The 21,352-nt window shown below is 33.0% G+C and overlaps 1 protein-coding gene across 3 annotated transcripts in view; it reads right to left on the reverse strand.

The window, feature by feature from the left end:
* Positions 1-21,352, reverse strand: part of LOC111049060 (collagen alpha-2(IV) chain) — a 76,795-nt gene that overhangs the window by 37,005 nt on the left and 18,438 nt on the right. For 2 of the 3 annotated variants that reach the window (XM_039423238.1, XM_039423237.1), the window contains exons 3-10: positions 13,638-14,042; positions 12,807-12,941; positions 11,185-11,292; positions 9,584-9,805; positions 8,557-8,745; positions 7,549-7,665; positions 1,611-1,775; positions 485-692 (exon numbers count right to left, since the gene is read on the reverse strand). In XM_039423238.1, coding sequence (XP_039279172.1) covers positions 485-692; positions 1,611-1,775; positions 7,549-7,665; positions 8,557-8,745; positions 9,584-9,805; positions 11,185-11,292; positions 12,807-12,941; positions 13,638-14,042 — 1,549 coding nt within the window. The remainder of the gene's footprint in view (positions 1-484; positions 693-1,610; positions 1,776-7,548; positions 7,666-8,556; positions 8,746-9,583; positions 9,806-11,184; positions 11,293-12,806; positions 12,942-13,637; positions 14,043-21,352) is intronic. The other variant, XM_039423239.1, reaches the window with a different exon arrangement.

A 21,352-nucleotide genomic window follows, 5' to 3' on the forward strand; every position in this document is an offset into this window, starting at 1 on the left:
TCTGATTGATTGATTGAACATTTGATAACCCATACTGAATGATACACTGTAAAAGGAATATTATTAATAATGTTTTAAACACTTCATTGTCAACGAACAAGAATAGGACTAACAAAAAGATACTTGACATAACAGCACAAATTTGAAAATTAAATAGAGCAGTTACTTTCCCGTATAAGGTTAACAACACTCATAATTATATTATTGCTTTATTTGAGGACCTTTACGGGTAGATTTTTCCTCAAGTGTAGAGGACCTCTACGAGTAAGGTATTTACTACTCACCGTTTGCACTATAAGGAAAATTGTTATCCTACTATTCTAGGATAGTTACAAACCATCATTACCATATCATACAAATTATGTATAACATTATTATTAATTCCAGGTGGTTTCTGAAGTACTTATGCAATATGCTTTATTTACATTTCATCCCTGACAAATAATCGTTCGGAAATCAATTAAAAATGTAATTGATTACACACCTGGTGACCCTGACTCTCCCTTAACTCCCTTCTCTCCAGGATAACCTTCAGGGCCCATGAAACCAGGAACGCCCTGACCTCCAATAGGTCCCTCAGGTCCTCTGTCTCCCTTTTCTCCTTGTTCTCCGTCAAGTCCGTTGGCTCCTGGAGGTCCTTGATGTCCTCTGGGTCCTGGAGGACCGGGGGGTCCTGGACGTCCTTTCGCTCCCTTCAACAAGTATAATTGGTTTTTCAAGAAAATATACACTAAAAATTTCAGTGACGTAAGAATTGTACAGTACGGTTGGCATAAGGAGCAGCAAGGTCGATGTTAAGTCGGGCCTAGGCCACAAACTCAAGTTCTGTCGTAAATTTGTCAAACTCTTTAAATAAGGATGATATAATAAGGATGGCCGACATAGTTTGCTTGAGTGATTACTAATGAGTAGCAAAGTAACTTCTTGAGTATATTTCTAAAGGCCTCATTTGTCTATAAAGTTTTTTTAGAAATGAATGGATTAAAAATGTTTCTATAAAATTATATTTAAATCCTAGGTATAATCATAAATGAGCTAGGCCTACTGTATGGTATAATCTTCAGCATTAACAACAATATTAATAGTCGATAATAGTCAATAATCTTCATTACATTTTTTTAAACAGTGCGGATAGCCTAACAGAAAATTGGTGTGTCAATTTTTTATGATTGGAAAAGACAAAGTATCGAATTATTCAGCAGTTAACTCCAAAGTAGATTGAATAAAAAGAAAGGAAATTTGGGATATTTCATACAAATTATGAAATTAGACGACGGTTGTTATTACTTTTGGAAAACCATGCGACCAATTAATCACATATTGGATTAAAAGCACATTAGAAGATGATCCTGCTAAACTTTGAAACGTTTTACAGCAATGTCTTCTACATAATAAACCATGATAAATGAATAAATGATTATAAAAAATAAACTTAAATCTAGAAACACGGTCAATGTATATATTGTATTATTTCTATTGTACAATAGTTCTTCTATACATAGTAAAATAAATAAATGAGTCAATATGTAATAACATTCCTCAATACTAAAATTAGGGCAATTTTATTTTAAAATGGAAAACTAGAATTCATTATCAAAGTTTCCACTTACACCAGGTGGTCCTTGGGGTCCTTGAATACCCCGGGGTCCTGTAGGTCCATCCCGTCCCGGTTCTCCCTTCTGTCCTGGTCTTCCCTCTAATCCAGGCAAACCGTCAGTGCCTCTGTCTCCCTTGAATCCTTGGGGACCTGGTGGTCCAGAGAATCCGTCTCGACCCTTGAATCAGACGATGAAATAAACATCAGGTAAAGAACGAAGTGGTAAGTGTTTGAATTAATGATTAATCAAGATTTTTATTCAAACAGAATTTTAGAATATTGTGTAGTTAATCTTTTGCTGATATTGTTGAATTAGTAACATCTGAAGAGAACCTGTAATAAACAATAAATTAGCAGCAACTGTACAACACATCTAATCCAATCTACTGAAACAAGGATGAATAAATTTTTCTCATCTGTGAATTTACCATCTTAAAGACTACTCACTTATTCGTTCAATACAATACACCATTGAATAAGAATAGAGAAAACTGTTGTTCTCCATCTTTTTTCTATGATTGTACTGATTCTCTGATATTAGATTAGTTATTATTTAATTTGAAAAACCAATATCAGTTGGAATTTTGAAAGATTTACTTAAAAGTTCTTGGATGCTCAAAGTTGTTATTCGATTTGTAGTTCAATTTGATAAAATGACCTGAAAGGTTTTTGATGAGCAGAGTATACACACTACTGCACAGGACAAAATTTAAATTACAGCAAATTGAACTTATAATCATTTGAGATTGATATAGGAATGTGGTTTTTGAATTATACATTTTTATCTTGATTTGCCATTTGGCTTGAAAATCAGTTGAATTGCTGGGAATATATAGGAATCATAGGATAATATATGGGTAATCATAGAAATATATCAGTTAAGTGTGAGACATTATAATATATTATAAGACTTCAACTATGAGCTTGAGGCCAATATAAGTTATGTTGTGGTTACTCATAGTTATAATATAGAATACAGACCAGTGTAATCCAGTGGAAAGACCTGCGAATTGACAAAGTTTATAAACAATGTTCAATGATTTATACGTAATGATAATATACGAGTACGAGTAGATATACAACTGACAAGTTAGAGAATATTATCGGAAATATTGTAACTTGATATGATTTTCATTGAAGTAAATCACGTATTCAAGGCAAGAATACAGTAGTAGTTATTTTTATCAAATAACATGCTTCAATGTACTCTAAAAGCTTGAAAATAACCCTAAAATCAATTGGATTTAAAAGTTAAAAAAGAACCCTAAAATCAATTGGATATTGAACTAATGTATATAATTGAAAACAGCATGATAATGATTATTGTAATAATAGGAAACTGATGGTATTTATATACTAATAAAATACTACTCATAACAATGCATTTTAGCCCAGTCAATGAAGGTCCAAAAAAGCAGTTTCGATCCGAAAATTAAATAAAAGCTGAATTTCCCACCATCAATAGAACCCTCCTAGAGGGTCATTCTCCCAAAAGTCCCAAAAAATCCCCTTGGAGCTTTCCGCCCCAACCCCCTAAAACATGAAAAATGCGGGTAAACACGGGAAATCAATTACCTCTGTAACCATTGATCTGAAACAGTTCTATTATATGCCATTCGATTTGTTACATTATGAACTACAATATTAGTTATATTCATTTTTTCAATAAAATCAACAGTTTTCTTGATAAAGTAATATATATGTAAAAATTGAGGGGGTTTGTGATTTGATATTTTTGTTTTCTCCGATTAACTTCAAAACAAGTAGTTCTAAAGAAAAATGAGCCAAATAATTAATGTAGCCACTCTCATTGCAAATCCATTTATGTATATTGTTATGTATTTGCGATTCAATGTGACGCTGTGGAAGGGGAAACAGTCGACGCGGAACGGCGCGGCTGACTCTCTTAGCCATAGTAAACAGCAAACTGGAAATCATTTATCTCTGTAACCATTAATCGGGAAAAAATCTATCATATGTCATTCGATTCGTTACATTATGGACTAAAATATTAGTCGTATTCATTTCCTCAATAAATCAAACAGTTTCCTTGATAAAATAATATATACGTAAAAATTTAGGGGTTTTTCGATTTGATTTTTGTTTTCTCCGATTAACTTCGAAGCAAATAATCTAAAGAAAATTAGACAAATAATTAATGTAGCCACATTCATTGCGAATCCATTGATTTATATTGTTATTCATTTGCGATTCGATTTGACGCTGTGGAAGGGGAAACAGTCGACACGGTATGGCGTGGTTGACTCTCTTCACCATAGTAAACAGTAAAATACAGTAGTAGGCCTACTGCTTTCTAAGTTGCATCTTATTCACACTATGGCGCTCGAAACAATCAATTTTTTCTATTGTTTTGATATGCGATGAAACTAATTTTTCACATTTTAATTCTCTAAATTCTCTAAAATCATTTTGTTGTTATAGATCTGCTAAATCATGAATTCTATGACAGACAAAGATATTGTTTGCAACCGATAAAATATTCATACTATTACATAATATAATACATATTTAAAATATGTGTGTATGATCATAATTCTATGCTAAAATTTATCATAAGTTATGTCAAAAATTGAGATAAATCATAGATTATAATAGTGTTAACAGTGGCAATTTCCTGAAAAATCATAGCGTGCAGTGTTTGCTGTTTTCTACAGTTAATATTCTTCAGGCTAGGTTGATAATAAACCTTCAGTTGAGCCAAATATATATGACGGCTGAGGCATAAAAAATTATACATTGGGCTTGTTGAGTCGAAACTTTCTATGATTCTCTCTGTAAAGTAGCTTATCCTCCGTTCTTACTAGTTGAATTTAGATTATTTAGACAGTCCAATATGAAAATTCAGTAGATTCTAAAGATGAAAGCCATGCAAACATACAAATTAAGGAAGAGTAAGCATGCATAAAAGGTAGGAAAATCATGAAAGTGTTTCACATTTAACCACAAAGTACCCTACCGTATAAGATTAATTGAAAGACGATTCATCATCTTCTATTATTTTTGTTAACATTTCGATGTTTTACCTCCACTCGCATCTTGTCATTCACTATACAAGGTTGGCAGAAGCTTTTCTTTATGTCGATGAATGTTGATTGAAATTGATTTTGATTAGGGCACCAAAAGAATAGATCATTTTCTATTTGAAGCATTCAAATTGAATCTATCGAACATGATTTCTTATGACTTAGCATTCACAGATTTAGTTGGGTGAAGCTATTTGAAAAATGTACCTGATTATCAATTCCATGGTTTTTATACCATTCTAGTTCATTGTGATCATTGAAGGGTTGAAGTGATGAGTTAGTTCAAGTGAATTCTAGTACACAAGTATATTGTGCTTATGATTGGCTCTTCTTTATTTTCTATCGATGTTTTGCTCCAGTAGAGAAAATTTAAAATGTTGGTTTTACATTTCATAAGCTTTATAAATAATATAAATTTGATAAGTCCAATATTAAATTAATCGATGTTGACTTTCATTGTATCGCTTTGTATCAATGTTACTTGCACTGTTTGCAATTCATCACTATTCTCTCAAGAATTAGTTTTCTATGAATTTCATGATCTGAAAATTGAAATTCAAATGCTATTTGGATGACTTTCACATTCCACTGGTTTTTTTCAATAATTGTTACGTTGAAGAGTGAGGCAATTCAATCCATTTGGAAGTAAAAGGAAATCACAGTGCGATTTGAACAGTGGATAGTAAATTTGAAATTCAGTTGCTCAATTCATTACGGCTTGATACTATCATTTATAATTATAGTTGATCAGAAATATGGATTGTCTATAATGTTTATATTTCAGTTTCACCAATTTTCTATCACAGTCTCGCTTTCATTCATAAACATGATAATCCTAAATAAGTTGGTTACCTTAAAGATGTAGCTTATCTTACGTCGAACAATGTACAATATAAACAGTTTTCATTAAATTACTATTATGATAATCATTGGAATTTCTGCCTGTGATTGAGAAAAAGTTTATGAGCCTTGAAATTCATACCTAGAAAAAGTTGCATTATTACTAGAAATTTTGTTATTTTTACTATTTATTATAGGTACTGTACATTGATTTTTGTGATTATAGAGATCAACTACTTTATTCTGAATCAGGATAAGGATAAATAGGGAAATTGTGAGATGGGGATAACATCCATAGTTACATAGCATCAATTTGAAAGCTCTGATAATAATGATTTGAACGGAACTGCGATTCTGGCTTGGTATTGCCTCTTCATGTTCAGTGAGAATAGTAAGCTTCAGAATAATTCGTTCTCACTATATGTGATAATATTTGGTAACATTTGTTAATATTTGAACCGAATGTACAACAAATTAATCTACTTTCAGCTTGAAAATTTTTTTGTTCACGTGATCTGATGATATTCATTCCATTATAAAGTGTTTAAATTATAAAGAGTGATGAAACAAGTTAAAACACAAGAAAAGCTACGAAAATAAATTTTGAAACTTCATTTTTCACAAAATAAGGATGAGAAGAAGGAGTCGGACACATAATATATCATTAAACCTCGTTGAAAAACATCAATATCTGAAACTAGAGTTATCAAATTGTGTTACCTCTGACTCGTATGGAGAAGGCACACTTCAAATTAATATAGTAAATTCTGTGAGAAAACAACGAAATCCTGATTTTTATCATGAGCATGTTAAAATCATGAAAATTGTAATATTTTTTAAGAGTATTGAAAAGTGAAAATCTATATACAGCGCATGTCAAAACAATAGACAAAATTGATTGTTTCGAGCAACATACTGTAAATGAGATGCAATGTAGACAGCAGTATTATTCTGTTTACTATGGTGAAGGGAGTCAGCCGCGTCGGCTGTTTCCCCTTCCACAGCGTCAACTTGAATCGCAAATACATAACAATATACATCAATGGATTCGCAATGAATGTGGCTACAATAATTATTCGTCACATTGTTCTTTAAAACTACTTGCTTCGAAGTTAATCGGAGAAAACAAAAAAATCAAATCGAAAAACCCCTAAATTTTTACATTATATTATTTTATTAAGGAAACTGTTCGATTTATTGAGGAAATGAATTCGACTAATGGCACACGAATGGTAAACGAATGGCACATGATAGATTTTTTTCCGATTAATGGTTACAGAGATAATTGTTTTCCAGTTTGCTGTTTACTATGGCTAAGAGAGTCAGCCGCGCCGTTCCGCGTCGACTGTTTCCCCTTCCACGGCGTCAAATCGAATCGCAAATACATAACAATATACATCAATGGATTTGCAATAAGAGTGGCTACATTAATTATTCGGCTCATTTCTCTTTAAAACTACTTGCTTCGAAGTTAATCGAAGAAAACAAAAAAATCAAATCGCAAACCCCCTAAATTTTTACATATATATTATTTTATCAAGAAAACTGTCAATTTTATTAAAAAAATGAATATAACTAATATTGTAGTCCATAATGTAACGAATCGAATGGCATACAATAGAGCTGTTTCCGATCAATGGGTACAGAGATAATTGATTCTCCGTGATTACCTGCATTTTTCAACTTTGAGGGGGGCTAGGGGGGAAAGCTCCAAGGGGATTTCTTGGGACTTTTGGGAGAATGACCCTCTGGGAGGGTTCTATCGATGGTAGAAGATTCAGCTTTTATTTAATTTTCGGATCGAAAAAACCTTTATTGACTGGGCTATTTGTATTGATCGGATATATCTAAATTTATTTTTTTGTATTATATTATATCTCAATATCATTACATAAAGAGATTATACTCCTGTTTAATCATTTTATTTTTACACTTGATAGTGGCATCATAGCCAAAACATGTCGTACCTACGAAAAGATAACTACATTAGAAGGCTATTATTTAATCCATCCAAAAGAACTCAATTTTATAGTATAAGTATAATACTATTTAGTCCAGAACACTTACTCGAGGACCTGGATCTCCAGGCAAACCCTTTTCACCCTTCAGTCCAGAATCACCAGGGAATCCAGGATCGCCGATTGGTCCTGGGTCACCCTTTTGTCCAGGTACTCCAGCAATTCCCTGCAAACATAACTCAAATTAGTCACTGGAACTGAAGGAATCGTGAACATGACAAAGGAGTCACACCAAATGCATTAATCATTAGGATTCAGAGAATATTTTTGTGAAATCAATACTAATGAACCATTTTTACTCAGGATACCTTCAATAAAAAAATTATTTCCTAAGAGAACAAGAACATTCTGAAACTGTTTCGTTTAAGTGTGAGTTTTAAAAAAGGCAGTTTTTGACTCAGGTTACCTGAAAAAGTGAATAATTTATGTTGACATTCCATTGATATTAAAAAATATATTATAGTGATATTGAAAAATCAATGCATTTTTCTTTTATTATGGAGAAATATCACAACATATCCTCCCATACAATCAATTTCTGTTCAAAGTTATGTCTTAGATCTCTTCATCCAAATTCAATATCCTGATTTACTTGATTAAAAATGATTACGGTATTTGTTGGCTATCAGTACAAAAGGGATACATTATGAAAAAAAACAGATTAAAATTAATGAGAAATTGCAATTGTTCAAATGAATACTAATGATTGGATTTTCGATCAATAATAATAATAATCATTATTATGAGAAGATGTCGTATGTTAGGTACAGTGTCACCGATATGTAGCGGATCGCTACTTTATTAATTGTATGAATAAGGTAATACTGATACCAATGTACTTCCATGCATATTACATGTATGTCAAATAATTTATGCGGTTTTTAGAATGTTAAAGTTTTTCCATTTATCATTACTTGTAATGATTCACGGATTGGTAGACAATTTGAAAAACTCAGCATCTCTACAAATAATATTGAAGAGTGAGATACTAACTATTCAAAGTCAAGAAGTTGACTATTCTGACTGTTTGAAGAAGAGATTGTAATGAATTGCTCACCAGATCACCCTTTTCTCCCTGTTCTCCTTTTGGTCCGATGTTGGCAGTGGGGCGACCTCCACCGTAGATAGGGGCAGGGAGACCCGGCGGTCCCGTCTCTCCCTTATTTCCCTTCTCGCCCTGACGTCCCTCGTACCCAATTCCCATGTTACCTTTCTCGCCTTTCAATCCTGGAGGTCCACTAGCACCCTGAAATTGATTGTAATTAATTCATTGATTTGAAAAACAGATTGTAAACAAGGCCATTCAACTTAACTTTAATTCTTCATTCTATGAAACAAAGAGAATAATGTTGAGCTAAACTGAAATTAAATCAAAATTATTTCTATATTTTAAACTTTGAACCATATGATATTCCTCCCACTGACCTAAGTATCTGCCAATATATTTTTTATAAAAGCTTTGAGAAGCAATAAAATTGAATATTCAATATTGAAAAACATATTATATAATACATTGAATAAACCACTGAACGTACTAAACTACCAACGTGTGCAGAATGCTAATGCTTTGAGATTGATTATATGCCTTTATTAGGGCGGAGTTAGGGCTCCTGGTCCTCACTGCCACACAACCCCTAAAGACCTAAAACCCCTAAGATCTGTTGATGATGATGCACAAGACAACTAAACAATTGAAAAATTGTTGTAATGTTATAATTTATCTTTCAATCTTTGTAATTAGTTTTTAGTTCAATGAATGTCTAAATGAATAAGTTTAACAAATAAACTATCGATTGATTCAGGTATTATAATAAGAAGTGTAATTAATGTCTTGCTTACATTAATTTACATAAATTTATTACTCATTTTTTCATTATAAAAATCGAATTCTTGAGAAAATTTGTCTGAGCAACTTTAAAATTGATTTACTAAAGGAAGTATTTTTCTCATATTCTGATGTGGAAAAACTTCCGTTACATATCATATCTATGTAAATTTCAGAGTAGCCTATATGTGAGTCGATGTTTAGAGAGTTTGCTATTTTCTATCAGATGGATCCTGTAGATTTCAATTGTCCTACACACCTTTATTCCAACTTCACCCATTATTCCAACAGGCCCGACATCTCCAGTTGGACCAGGATTTCCGGGAGGTCCAGGCAGACATATCAGTCCAGGCTCTCCCTTTTGTCCCTTGTCGAATATTCCAGAGAAAGCCGGTTCTCCCTTGAATCCTTTCTCCCCTCCGAGACCAGGATAACCCCTGGGTCCAGTTTCTCCTCTGAGACCAGGAAGTCCTGGAGCTCCCTGAAAAATGAGAAAGTTAGCATTCCATTCGACATACTTTAGCCTATAAATGGCCTACTTTAAATATTTTACCCTTATATAACAAAACATGTTTCAAGAATTGGTCATTGATATTTCATCATTGAAGATACAGTGGAACCTATAGTACACACGATTATAGTTTTTTTTTTCTCCAGTCCCTTGAAACTTCCATATGGCTTTCAATTTCGATAAAGTATACACCTCGATTTCGTATAGACCTCATGGCAGTATATTTTTTTTGAGCAGTACCTTGAGATGTACCTACTATTGAGGTTCCACAGTAGTTAATGTATCGATAACTACATTTTACTTGTGTGGGAGAGGGTAAATAGAGTCTATTTTATCTGATTAAAACAATCTTTGAATCTCAGCACAAGTTAATATATATTGAACAAATCATTTTTTGTATCTTATTGTTAATTTTTGAACATAAAGAAAGTTAAAATCTAAAACCTTTTTTGTGAATAGTTATGAGTCTGGAAACTATTATTTGTAGGAAAAGGAAGTTTATAGCAATTATTTAGAAGAATTATACTATACAACACTTTTGCCAAGTCCAAATGTTGGCCCAGCCTGGTATCCCAACGTAGGTCAAAGAAGAGTAAAGCTGGCAAACCATCCACCCACACACTGGCGCTGGTCGTAATTGACTTCATTGGGCCAATACGTAGATGCGGCATTAAGAAATGTATATGAAACAATGTAAGCCAATATGGAATGTTGTGTGCATCACGCGTCAGAAGTTATTTTACCCCCTCAAGAAAATTATTTGTTGCCCTTGGTTTCACCTTGGTTTTCTCTCAGGGATAAATAGTTGTAGGTACTTTCCACATGTACAAAGATGTACAAATTAAATCAAAGTCTATTCATCAAAACAATTACAGTACAAATTTGGATGCTATAACATTCAATACAAATGAAACAAAGAAGTTTTATGCATTGAATAATTTCTTGATAAAAAGTAACAGTAGACTACTGTACTATCCAAAGGGCTTTAGACTATATGGAAAAAAGAAGAAAGTGGAATCGAACTCTTGACTGAACAGCTAACCAGAATCACCGCCAGAATTGTATGAGCACTCCAACTGGGTGGGACACTGAATTCCCACACACCAGTGACAGTAAAGGTGAACGAAAGGCTACAGTGAGAATATTATTTCCATAAGTTCAAATGAGATTTTTCATACTCGCCTGAGTCCAGAGTAGGAACAATCTAATCAGAGCTCATTGAAAAGGTTTAGATAAAATAAAAAATTGGATGTAAACTAACCGGTAGCCTATTTATATAGTGGACTATATCAACAAATGTAACAGTTTTTAAAGTTTTGAATAAATTGTGGATAGAAATTTGAACTTACATCGGTTCCGTTGCAGCCATCACGTCCTGGTATGCCGGGACTTCCGGCAGGTCCAGTAGGTCCTGGCAAGCCATCACGTCCGGGATGTCCGTAGCCGCCTGTCCTACCCTAAACATTATATTATGTAAGTAATAATATTACAAGAAGAAACATATTATCTTCAATGTTATGAATGTAGATAAACATAAGATATTGTATATTGGCTTGACAACTGTATTTTACTGTGGTTAAATTTATTCATTGATTGAAATAAGAATTTCTTAATTAAAAATTTGTAGAATAGATGTAGTAGCTGTTCTGCTATATGGTAGACTACTTCTAAAAATAATAGCAGGGATTAAATTGAAAAATAGGCTAAATGAATAAAAATTAAAGATGATCGCCTAATGAAGTATCTACCGTACAGTATACAAGTTAATTAGGCTACTTATTTTAATAATAACATTATGTTGTAGACTACTATTTACCCTTTTTCTTATATTTATATAGGTTATGAAATTTTTGCCGGTATGCCGGTTCCGGTTCATCTTTAGAATATGATTGAAAGCAGAATCTTTAAAAAATTGATAACTACGGTACCTAACATTGTAGTGGAAATTTTTACCTCTTGTCCTCTTCCTTTAGTATTTTTTACTAAATTACCGTAAGAAATCCAACAACTTGAAGTAATTTATTATGACAATAAAAACAAAGACAAAAATGAGACAAAATTTTTTTTGTGAAATGTAATATGGAAATTGGATTGGAATTGGAAATGTCAACAAAAGCCGCAGCCTATAGACAGCTGTTATTCAGTGATTACTTTGATCAGCTGTTATCCTATGATCAATCATAACCTTAAATTTGAACCTTGATCTTGGCGTTCAATAGACAAATCAATATTCAATATTGCAATAATGCATTATTTCTCAGCGGTTACCGCAATAATGCGATATGCCAGAGTGGATACTGATTCTGTAATAAATGCTTTAAACATTCACATACATTTGAACATTAATTTTAAAATAATTGTATTTCAAGAAGTAGTTGTATTAGAAGTTGAAAGTAAAACACGAGAAGGACGACTGTCTTCAATGTCTCAGTAGTGCTGCAAAGGTAAAATTCAATTTATGACTAATTAAAGCGGGCTATTCACCATCCGATTCTTTGTCCAAACTAAGTTGGACCGGTAGATTCGTATCTTTCACCACTCACGCTTCGATCGGTTGTCCATGGTTTAGTCTAACATCCCCATTCGTTATCTTTTAAATCGACTCTCATTGGGCGGCTGATCTTGAGAGGTCGGATAAGTCGTGTAAACTGTTTACCCGACTTTTCAAATTCGTCCAGTTAAATTCACCCTTCCACAACAACAACACCATTCACCCCAATCACCAACAACTTGTCGAATCAAGTTGGGCAAAAAATTGGATAGTAAATGGCTCGCTTCACCCTTTATTATTATAGAAAATAATATAATTAAGATATATCAAGTTATTTATTATTCCACATTTTTGTTGAGAGAATAGTATTGGTCATGACCACGTATAGATAGTTACATACTATAGATTGTACAATGTCATGTATTGGTCAATCTATTGAAAATGTTAGCGGTCTGTGGATACAATCAGAGGTTCACTTACCCTATCTCCCTTGGCACCTCTTGCCCCTGCTGGACCCCTGTCTCCTTTTTCTCCAGGTGGACCGGGCAAACCATCTGGTCCAGGGTATCCTCTCAAACCCTCTGGGCCGTCTTGTCCAGCACTCCCTGGTATACCCTGCAATACAGAAAAAATGAAAATTTCAGTTGGGCTATATTGCTTGTAACTTACTATAAAGGAGACTTTTACGATGTGAAATTTTAATGATAAACTTAATGCTTCTAAAAACAACAATAATATAATTAGATTTAATAGATAATCAATGCGTAAATTTAATTTATCATTTTCTGTAATCTTTTGTAGGGCTGAATAATAATAATAGATTTAGAGCCTACTATCTTATACTGTATTGTGATGAAATTAGAATATGAACTTTCTTTTTTTATTTTTCAGTCATTTTAAAAACTAAAATCTAAATAATTCACTACTAATTCAAAACAAAATAATATTTTTTGCTATTTTCTTAGCATAACTGAAGAATATAAAGAGCAGTATTTTAACATACCTATCATCATCATTCTACAAAATAACATAAAATTTATTATTCCATTATCAATATCAGATATATGGATCGGCTGCTAGTTCAAGTAACATTATGATAAAAATAAAAGTTATGTATGAAGAGAAAGCTAATATTTTGTAATCCATTATGTAGCTCCTAAGCACCCTGTGCTTGAAAGGGTTTCTTGAACGAATAACAGTGAGTTAGCTACCGTATTGGAAAATGATGTTGCAGAAGAATTATGTGAATGATGCCATAGATTAAAGAAATAATCTCCACTTTATTTTACTTTACTTTATGATGATTCTTACCCTGCTACCTTTCTCGGCAAAGCATTTCGGTATACACTGTGCGGCAGGCGAGGTGTCGCCCCGTTGATTGAATATCTGGTAGTTGGAGGTGTCAGGCCGATTGCTGAGGCCCACCGTCCGATCAGGGGCCGCTTGTCCCCTGCTATCGTAGCCGCCGGGGACCGCTTGCCCCCTGCTATCGTAGCCGCCGGGGGCCGATTGCCCCCTGCTATCGTAGGCTGCGGGCGGCGACTGTGATTCCCGCCAAGAGTTGTCGTAGACAGGGGGTGGCGCGGGGGGCCGCGGTCGCTCCCCCCTCTCCCGCCACTGCCGCGAGGTGTCATCCTCGTTTAGTCTGTTGTCCCATTGGTTCACTCGCCTCTCCTCTGCTCGCTGATTGTTATTCGTGTCTTCCCACCAATTCTGCAGTAAAAACACATTCCACATTAACTTATTTCAAACAAAAACACATACTTTTTCAACTGAATGTTTCAATAATCTTGTATAAAAAATGAATGTCTGTATGTGTGTTTGATTGTTCCCTATAGACTTGAAAACTACTCGACAGAACGGCATGAAACTTTGGGAATATGTTGTGTGAATATTGGGGATGGTTTCTGACCAGAAATTTTAATGGTGGGAATAATAAATGATGCATGACTAAGCTCATAGGAAGTCCGTAGTGAGATGTAAATGAAAATATTGATTGCCAGATAAATTTCATGATTAACCAAATTAAGTCGAGTGTGACATGAGATACATTGACTTTTTGGCGGTACGAAGTTCGCCGGGTCAGCTAGTTATTCATAAATAACAAATTCAATTAGCCAGCTTACAGTAAGTCTTAATTATTAAAAATTAATCCAAGTGAATCTAGTCATTTATTGAAGCAAAACATCCGCAATAGTGTTTTATATCTCTCAGGATTATGACAAATGACAACTTAATGGTGATGTGTATGATAACATGATAACTATTTAGCAGCTTTCTGTATTGAAGGTCGCATATCTATACGAATTGACTTTGAAACAGTTTTTTGAATAGATTCAACACAATTTCCAGTGATATTTTAGAGTATCCCATAAATAAATAACAGGTGTATGGTCTTACGCGCTACAAACACGCACATTTCACTTTCCATGAGCTGATGCTATGCGTTTTATATCTATATCTTATTATTTCTGTAAAGATATAATAAAAATAGCATCAGCTGAATAAAAGTAAAATACGCTTATCGTGACGCATAAATCTATATATTTAAATATAAAGAAAATAAAAATCTCAGTACCCTTTTTTTTAAATATTTTATATGATCACTTGAAAATGGCATAAATGTCCGAAACATGTAGTGATAAAATATTTCAAAAAAAAAGGGTACTGAGATTTTTATTTTCTTTATATTTATATTACAAGTAGCCCTATACAGAAAAGAGATCTATACATTTACCTAGGCCTATAGGAACAGAATATCATGAATAATATTTGTACTTTGATAGTTTTAATCTCTATATATAAAAATGAATGTCTGTGTGTTTGTTAGTTTGTTTGTTCCCTATAGACTCGAAAACTAGTTGACAGAACGGCATGAAACTTTGGGAATATGTTGTGTGAATATTGGGGATGGTTTCTGACCAGAAGTTTTAATAGGGGGACTAATAATAATTATTTATTAACACGGAGTGATCCGTGGTCTAGTGGATAGTGTGCTTGCGTAGCAGCACAGAGATCCCGGGTTCAAACCCTCTCAATACCAAAAGTTTTTGAACCAGATCACTCCCGTGTTATCGGATGGGCACGTTAAACTGTCGGTCCCGGCTGAAGTATGACAGTCGTAAGGCCCATTGACGGCTTAAATTATATATTCAGGCGGTGGGACCTTCCCGCAAGGGACTCCCCACCAACAAAAGCCATACGAATTTACTTTTTTTTATTAATACATTTTAATGACCTATGTTTTTGAAATTTTAGGCCGAGTGGCTACTTATAATTTAGCATCTAAAGTTACCAGCAGTTTTATAAACACGTCACCCTGTGATCAATTGTATTAAAACGGTGGTTTGGAGTTGAAGTTAGTGTACCGTAGTTGATTGGTACCAGCTGTAGAAGATCGTTCCTTAGAAGACCTATACAAATAATAAAAATCTGGTGTGGCGCACTCACACAACTTTCCTTGCCGTTATGAAACACCTGACGCTAATGTTCCCGCGCAACTCAAGTCTACTATTCAAAGATGTGAGCCAGCTGGTGACAGGGCAATAAGGCTGGAGACACGCGAGGTTTGCTATCTCTTCATAGTGAATCATTTAATAGAATCAACAGTTTGCAATAATTGGATAATCACATTTTCTCGAATTTCGAGCTTATTTTTAATTTTAGGTGTTAATAATACTGAACATTAATTGTAGAGATTCTCATGCTCAATCTTTTCCACTCGAAATTTTTTGTTTAAATTGTATCTGAAGCCTGATAATTGAGAATCTAAAATCAAACTTTCCATAGATGGTGCAGTGCTCCTGAAATTTTTACAGATATGGGACTTGTGGCAGTTGATAGAGCTTAGCGATGACTATTCTAGGTATAACTTTAATCAAAATCGTTGGAGCCGTTTTCGAGAAAATCGCGAAAACCCTGATTTTTAACAACATTTTCGCCATTTTAGCCGCTATCTTGAATTGCATTTGATTGAAATTCTTCGTGTCGGATCCTTATAGTGAAAGGACCTCAAGTTCCAAATTTCAAGTCATTCCGTTTATTGGGAGATGAGATATCGTGTACACAGACGCACATACACACACACACACACACACACACACACACACACACACACACACACACACACACACACACACACACACACACACACACACACACACACACACACACACACACATAAAGACCAATACCCAAAAACCACTTTTTTGAACTCAGGGGACCTTGAAACGTATAGAAATTCAGAAATTGGGGTACCTTAATTTTTTTCGGAAAGCAATACTTTCCTTACCTATGGTAATAGGGCAAGGAAAGTAAAAATTATCACTCCCCTATCATTGAGAAACTGGAAAATAATTATTCATCTCATGAAAGAGAGTTGTTCATATTGTAATCATTAATTACTGAAGAATGACAGACTAAATTGATATTTTTTTTAATTTAGCTTTTAACATTCATCCCAAAATTGAAGATGGAAAGAATATGGAATTCCGTGTAATTCATCGTACATCGCATATTTCCTGGACCATCTATTGACAATCAACAACTATGAAAACATTAAATTCATCTTTGAAACACTGATTTAACCTACCGGTGTCTATTTTTTCAATTCAACACTTTACTGATAGATATTACTACCAATTGATCGAGAATATGTTGCAATGTCGGAATAATAAATGCTGCATGACTAAGCACATAGTAAGTTCCTATTGAGATGTAAATGAAAATATTGATTGCCAGATGAATTTCATGATTCACCAAATACAGTCGAGTGTGACATGAGATAGATTGACTTTTTGGCGGTACGAAGTTCGCCGGGTAAGCTAGTAGAGCATAGAATCTAAACTTTTCTTATCATTAGTAGAAATATACAGAGTATTCTATTTAACTTCCGTGTTATACATTCTGAATGGTGATATCAATAATTATCAGCAATTAACTATGGAAATCATTGATCTGAAAATGAAATATAAATTTTTTACAATACTTATTAATGAACTTAATAGATTTTTCACATTAAATTCCACTAAAGGAGTAATCAATGTGATTAATTGTGATGGCTTGAATCATCACAATGACTTGTATGTATCCATAAAATATCTATCTTCTTCGTAAGTAATCACATTGATTACTCTTGCAGTGGAATGTAAAAAATTCTCAATTTACAATAGGCAATTGAAAAATCAGTTTAAACTAATTATATTGGGTATTTTGGGAATTTTATTGGATAACTTGAAGGACAACAAAAAGTGGGTATATATAGAAAGAAAAATAATAAATCTGAGTACCCTTTTTAAATTATTTAATCACAACATGTTTCGGACATTGATGCAATTTTCAAGTGATATCACTTGGTAATGGCAGCAAGTGATATCACTTGAAAATGGCATCAATGTCCGAAACATATTGTGATTAAATAATTCAAAAAGGGTACTCAGATTTTTTATTTTTATTTCTATTTTTATTACAAGTAGCCCTGTATAGAAAAGATATAAAAAAGGAGGGTATATATTTTTATTTTTGACAACTGCATTTTAGACAATTGAGTCAAGTGATTTTCATCCCACTTTCCTAGCTCCATGATGTTAGCATATTGATAAAGCATAATTATGACAAAATCGTGTGATGAATTTCTCAAATTGATCCGATTTCTCTTCCTCTTCCGCTGTAGCGTCCTTCTCAGAGCCCACGCGATTATTTCTGTCATATCGGCATTTCTGATTTGTCCCAGTTGTTGCGAAACAACTCCTACACTTTCCTGTCAAGTGGATCTGAATCAGATTCCGAATTATCAAACAAAATCATGAACTGGAAAAGTATTTCTACTAGTATAGCCTGCGACGTTTCATGGATTTGCGTTTGAATCTCCAAATAATTTTGGTTGAAAGTGAAATTTTTCATTTGCTTTTGAGTTACAGGAAAACGTTTTGTGTTGAAAATAATTGAAATTCAATTATCCTATTCCATCCAGTGATTGAAAAGCATTATTATTCTATTCAAATATGTTCAATCAGTAGGAAAATTTTATTTCTCCGCATCATCACATTTTATCAATGGGTATATCACGTTACTTAATCACTGCTTCCTATATTTCGCGCGACAGTATTGTTATGAATTATATTGCGAATATACATTGAGACCTATCGAGCATAATTTATTGCAAAAATTTTCAAATAAAAATAATTGGAAGCCGAAATGCATCTCAAAAAATTATTGAACATTGACTAATTTGATATCGGTTTTCATTATTCTTGTTGAATTACCCCAGGATAAAATACTGTAATCCACAATATGTTTTATCATGAAAGAAGAAAATATGAGATAAAACACATATTCTGTCTTTTGGGAAGGAAAATGATCATTAATTCATTTGAATAAATTAATGTTTTTCGACTCATATTCTACTTAGATTTAGGGAAAAATTCGGATTTCAATTCTCTAATTTCAAATGAAAAGTATTTGAGTGAATTATATGTTCTTCTATGTAATTCTACTAGTTCAGTCATCACTGGAAAACCAGGAATTTAGCAAAATAAATGAAAAAAAAAAGAAATTCTGTATTAAAATAATCTTGCTATTGCATTATTCACGGTAATCAATAATATCAATTTTCAATAAGATGAACATCCTTGAAATAATTTGCTGAAAACATTGATACAATTATTTTTGTATTATTACACACGGAATATTTCAATGTAAAATTGTTATTCAAACACTCGATCTTTTTCACATTTATTTACTGAATGGAGTACTCATTTGTTTTAGCGATGTATTCTTGAAGGTGCGTACAGATATACGCGCCGCGAACATGAGCAATTCACTTTTAATCAGCTGACTATATCTGTATTTTTACAGAAACGGTAAGATACAGATATAAAAAGCTTGGCATCAGCTGATTAAAAGTGAATTGCTCATGTTCGAGGCGCGTAAATCTGTACGCACCTTTAAACTCATTCATGAAAGTACTCTGGATTGTTCACTTTGATTGGGAGATATCGTTGCGATTATAAAAATTATTATTGATCAATATTGTTGAGTATTTCAAGACTGTTTTCATCAAACTGGAATTTTCAAACAAGCCTCAGATTCCATATCTTTACAGTTTCCTCTTGGAGAATACATTATCTGAAACCTCTCCCATTAATCATTGGACATATGCAAGCATTTGACGTTTGCGTTGTGCTTATCTATACCCCGTTATCCGTTTTGCATTCGTTGCTGATTTGCTGAACCGTGAATAAGTAGTACTAAGACATCACCATTAAAACCCTAGGTGAATGTATTCCTCTGCTCTTGCAATGTCCTTATGAAATACAATGCTCATACAAAGGCATAAATAATGTTAAACAGCAGATATGTGACACGAACCACGGTGTAGAGTGTACTATATAGGTATAGAAAGGTCAATTTCAGCCTATTTCAAACAGTTTTAGATCTTAGCTGTGCGGTTATGACTGAACTGGTGGAGTACTCATGATTTACCTGGCTAGATTGTAAGCGCAAGCATGCTTAAAAATAGACTGGAATAATAAAATAGAAGGAACAATTTCAATATCATTCTGTCAGTTTGAAATGTAGGTACTTTAATTTAATAATCAAATTAAGTTTCAGCATGAGATCTATCACATAAATTGTTGATGGAAACTTTTCAATAGAATAGTCATTACTTGTGATAATAATACTGTATTCATACGGTATTCAAACTTGAAAATGACCTAAGTTAGGGTCGAAACTAGTTGTTAAGTACTAGTTGTTAAAAAGGGTACTACAAGATTTTTATATTGTTTTTATCAATTTGTATTCATACGATAACTTTTCTTAGTAACTTAATTGAGAATAAATAATCAATGACAATAATATTATTGATGAGAGTGACTGAGTTACACTCAAATAACGATCAGAATGATCAGATCTATCTCACTTACTGAAACATTAAATTGAAATGTTAATAATTTGAAACAGAACCAAATTAATTTGGTCAATTCCACTATAAATTATCAGGGCTATTGAAGCATAACAACAACTTGATATTTGAGAAATCTTTATGTGAACATACGTATAATTTGTAAGTTGATAGAAATATAGTTTGAATTCAAAGAAGATGGTCTTCATAAACAGGTGAATTATTAAGAATCGCGATATTGTTTTATTATTTGAATTGAAGAATAATATTATTGATAATTTCTAAGTATTGTATTTCTTAAGTTCTTTAATATTAAAAAACGACTGGAAAGTGATTTGTTCAGGAATGAAAGTGTTGTTTGAAATTCATTTGTAAGTTCATCGAAACCAGAAAGTGGTGTTAATCTAGTCAGGTTTGATTTAAGGATATTAACTATAGTAATCACAGATCACACTATAATCACCAAAAAAGTTTTCTATTATTGAAATAATTTAGATAATTACTGCTCACAATAGAAATTGTTATTCCAGCTAATTTTATTCAAGCACAAATCTATTGTTCATAAAAATGATGAGATTTGATGTGTCAAAATAATGTTAATATCCAGTCAGTGAGTTCGGCGGAAGCTCTTTTAGGCCTACTACAGGTAACTTGATCCCATTCTATTGTGTGAATTTGATTTCAATAAGACATTTCAACCAGAAAAAACCACAGTCATCTTGTAAGATAATCGTGTCAAGAGCAGCTATTGGAGGAAAATATTGTAAATAACAGTCATCTTCCAATTGTGGGTTGTGGCTGTTGTATCGCAAAATTCACTATCATTATCCTGAAAGATAATTAAAATTGTTCAAATATCAAAACATTTGTACAAAATAATGTCAAAACATGTTATACATATCTTTATTCATTTATTTATTATTAGGTATTATTCATTAAATATTTAGGCCTACCTGCTGCTATATTTGATCTACTGGATTAGTTGATTCAAAAAAACAATCGATACTCTATTGATTCAATAGAATTTTCATTTGAGGAATTATTAGAGCGGTAGATAATATTGAATGATTCCGTAGCAATGTCTTATTGAGATGGAAAATTAGAGAAGGCTATGATTTATTCA

Source organism: Nilaparvata lugens, chromosome 3 (assembly GCF_014356525.2).
Source record: "Nilaparvata lugens isolate BPH chromosome 3, ASM1435652v1, whole genome shotgun sequence".
NCBI classification, from domain to species: domain Eukaryota; kingdom Metazoa; phylum Arthropoda; class Insecta; order Hemiptera; family Delphacidae; genus Nilaparvata; species Nilaparvata lugens.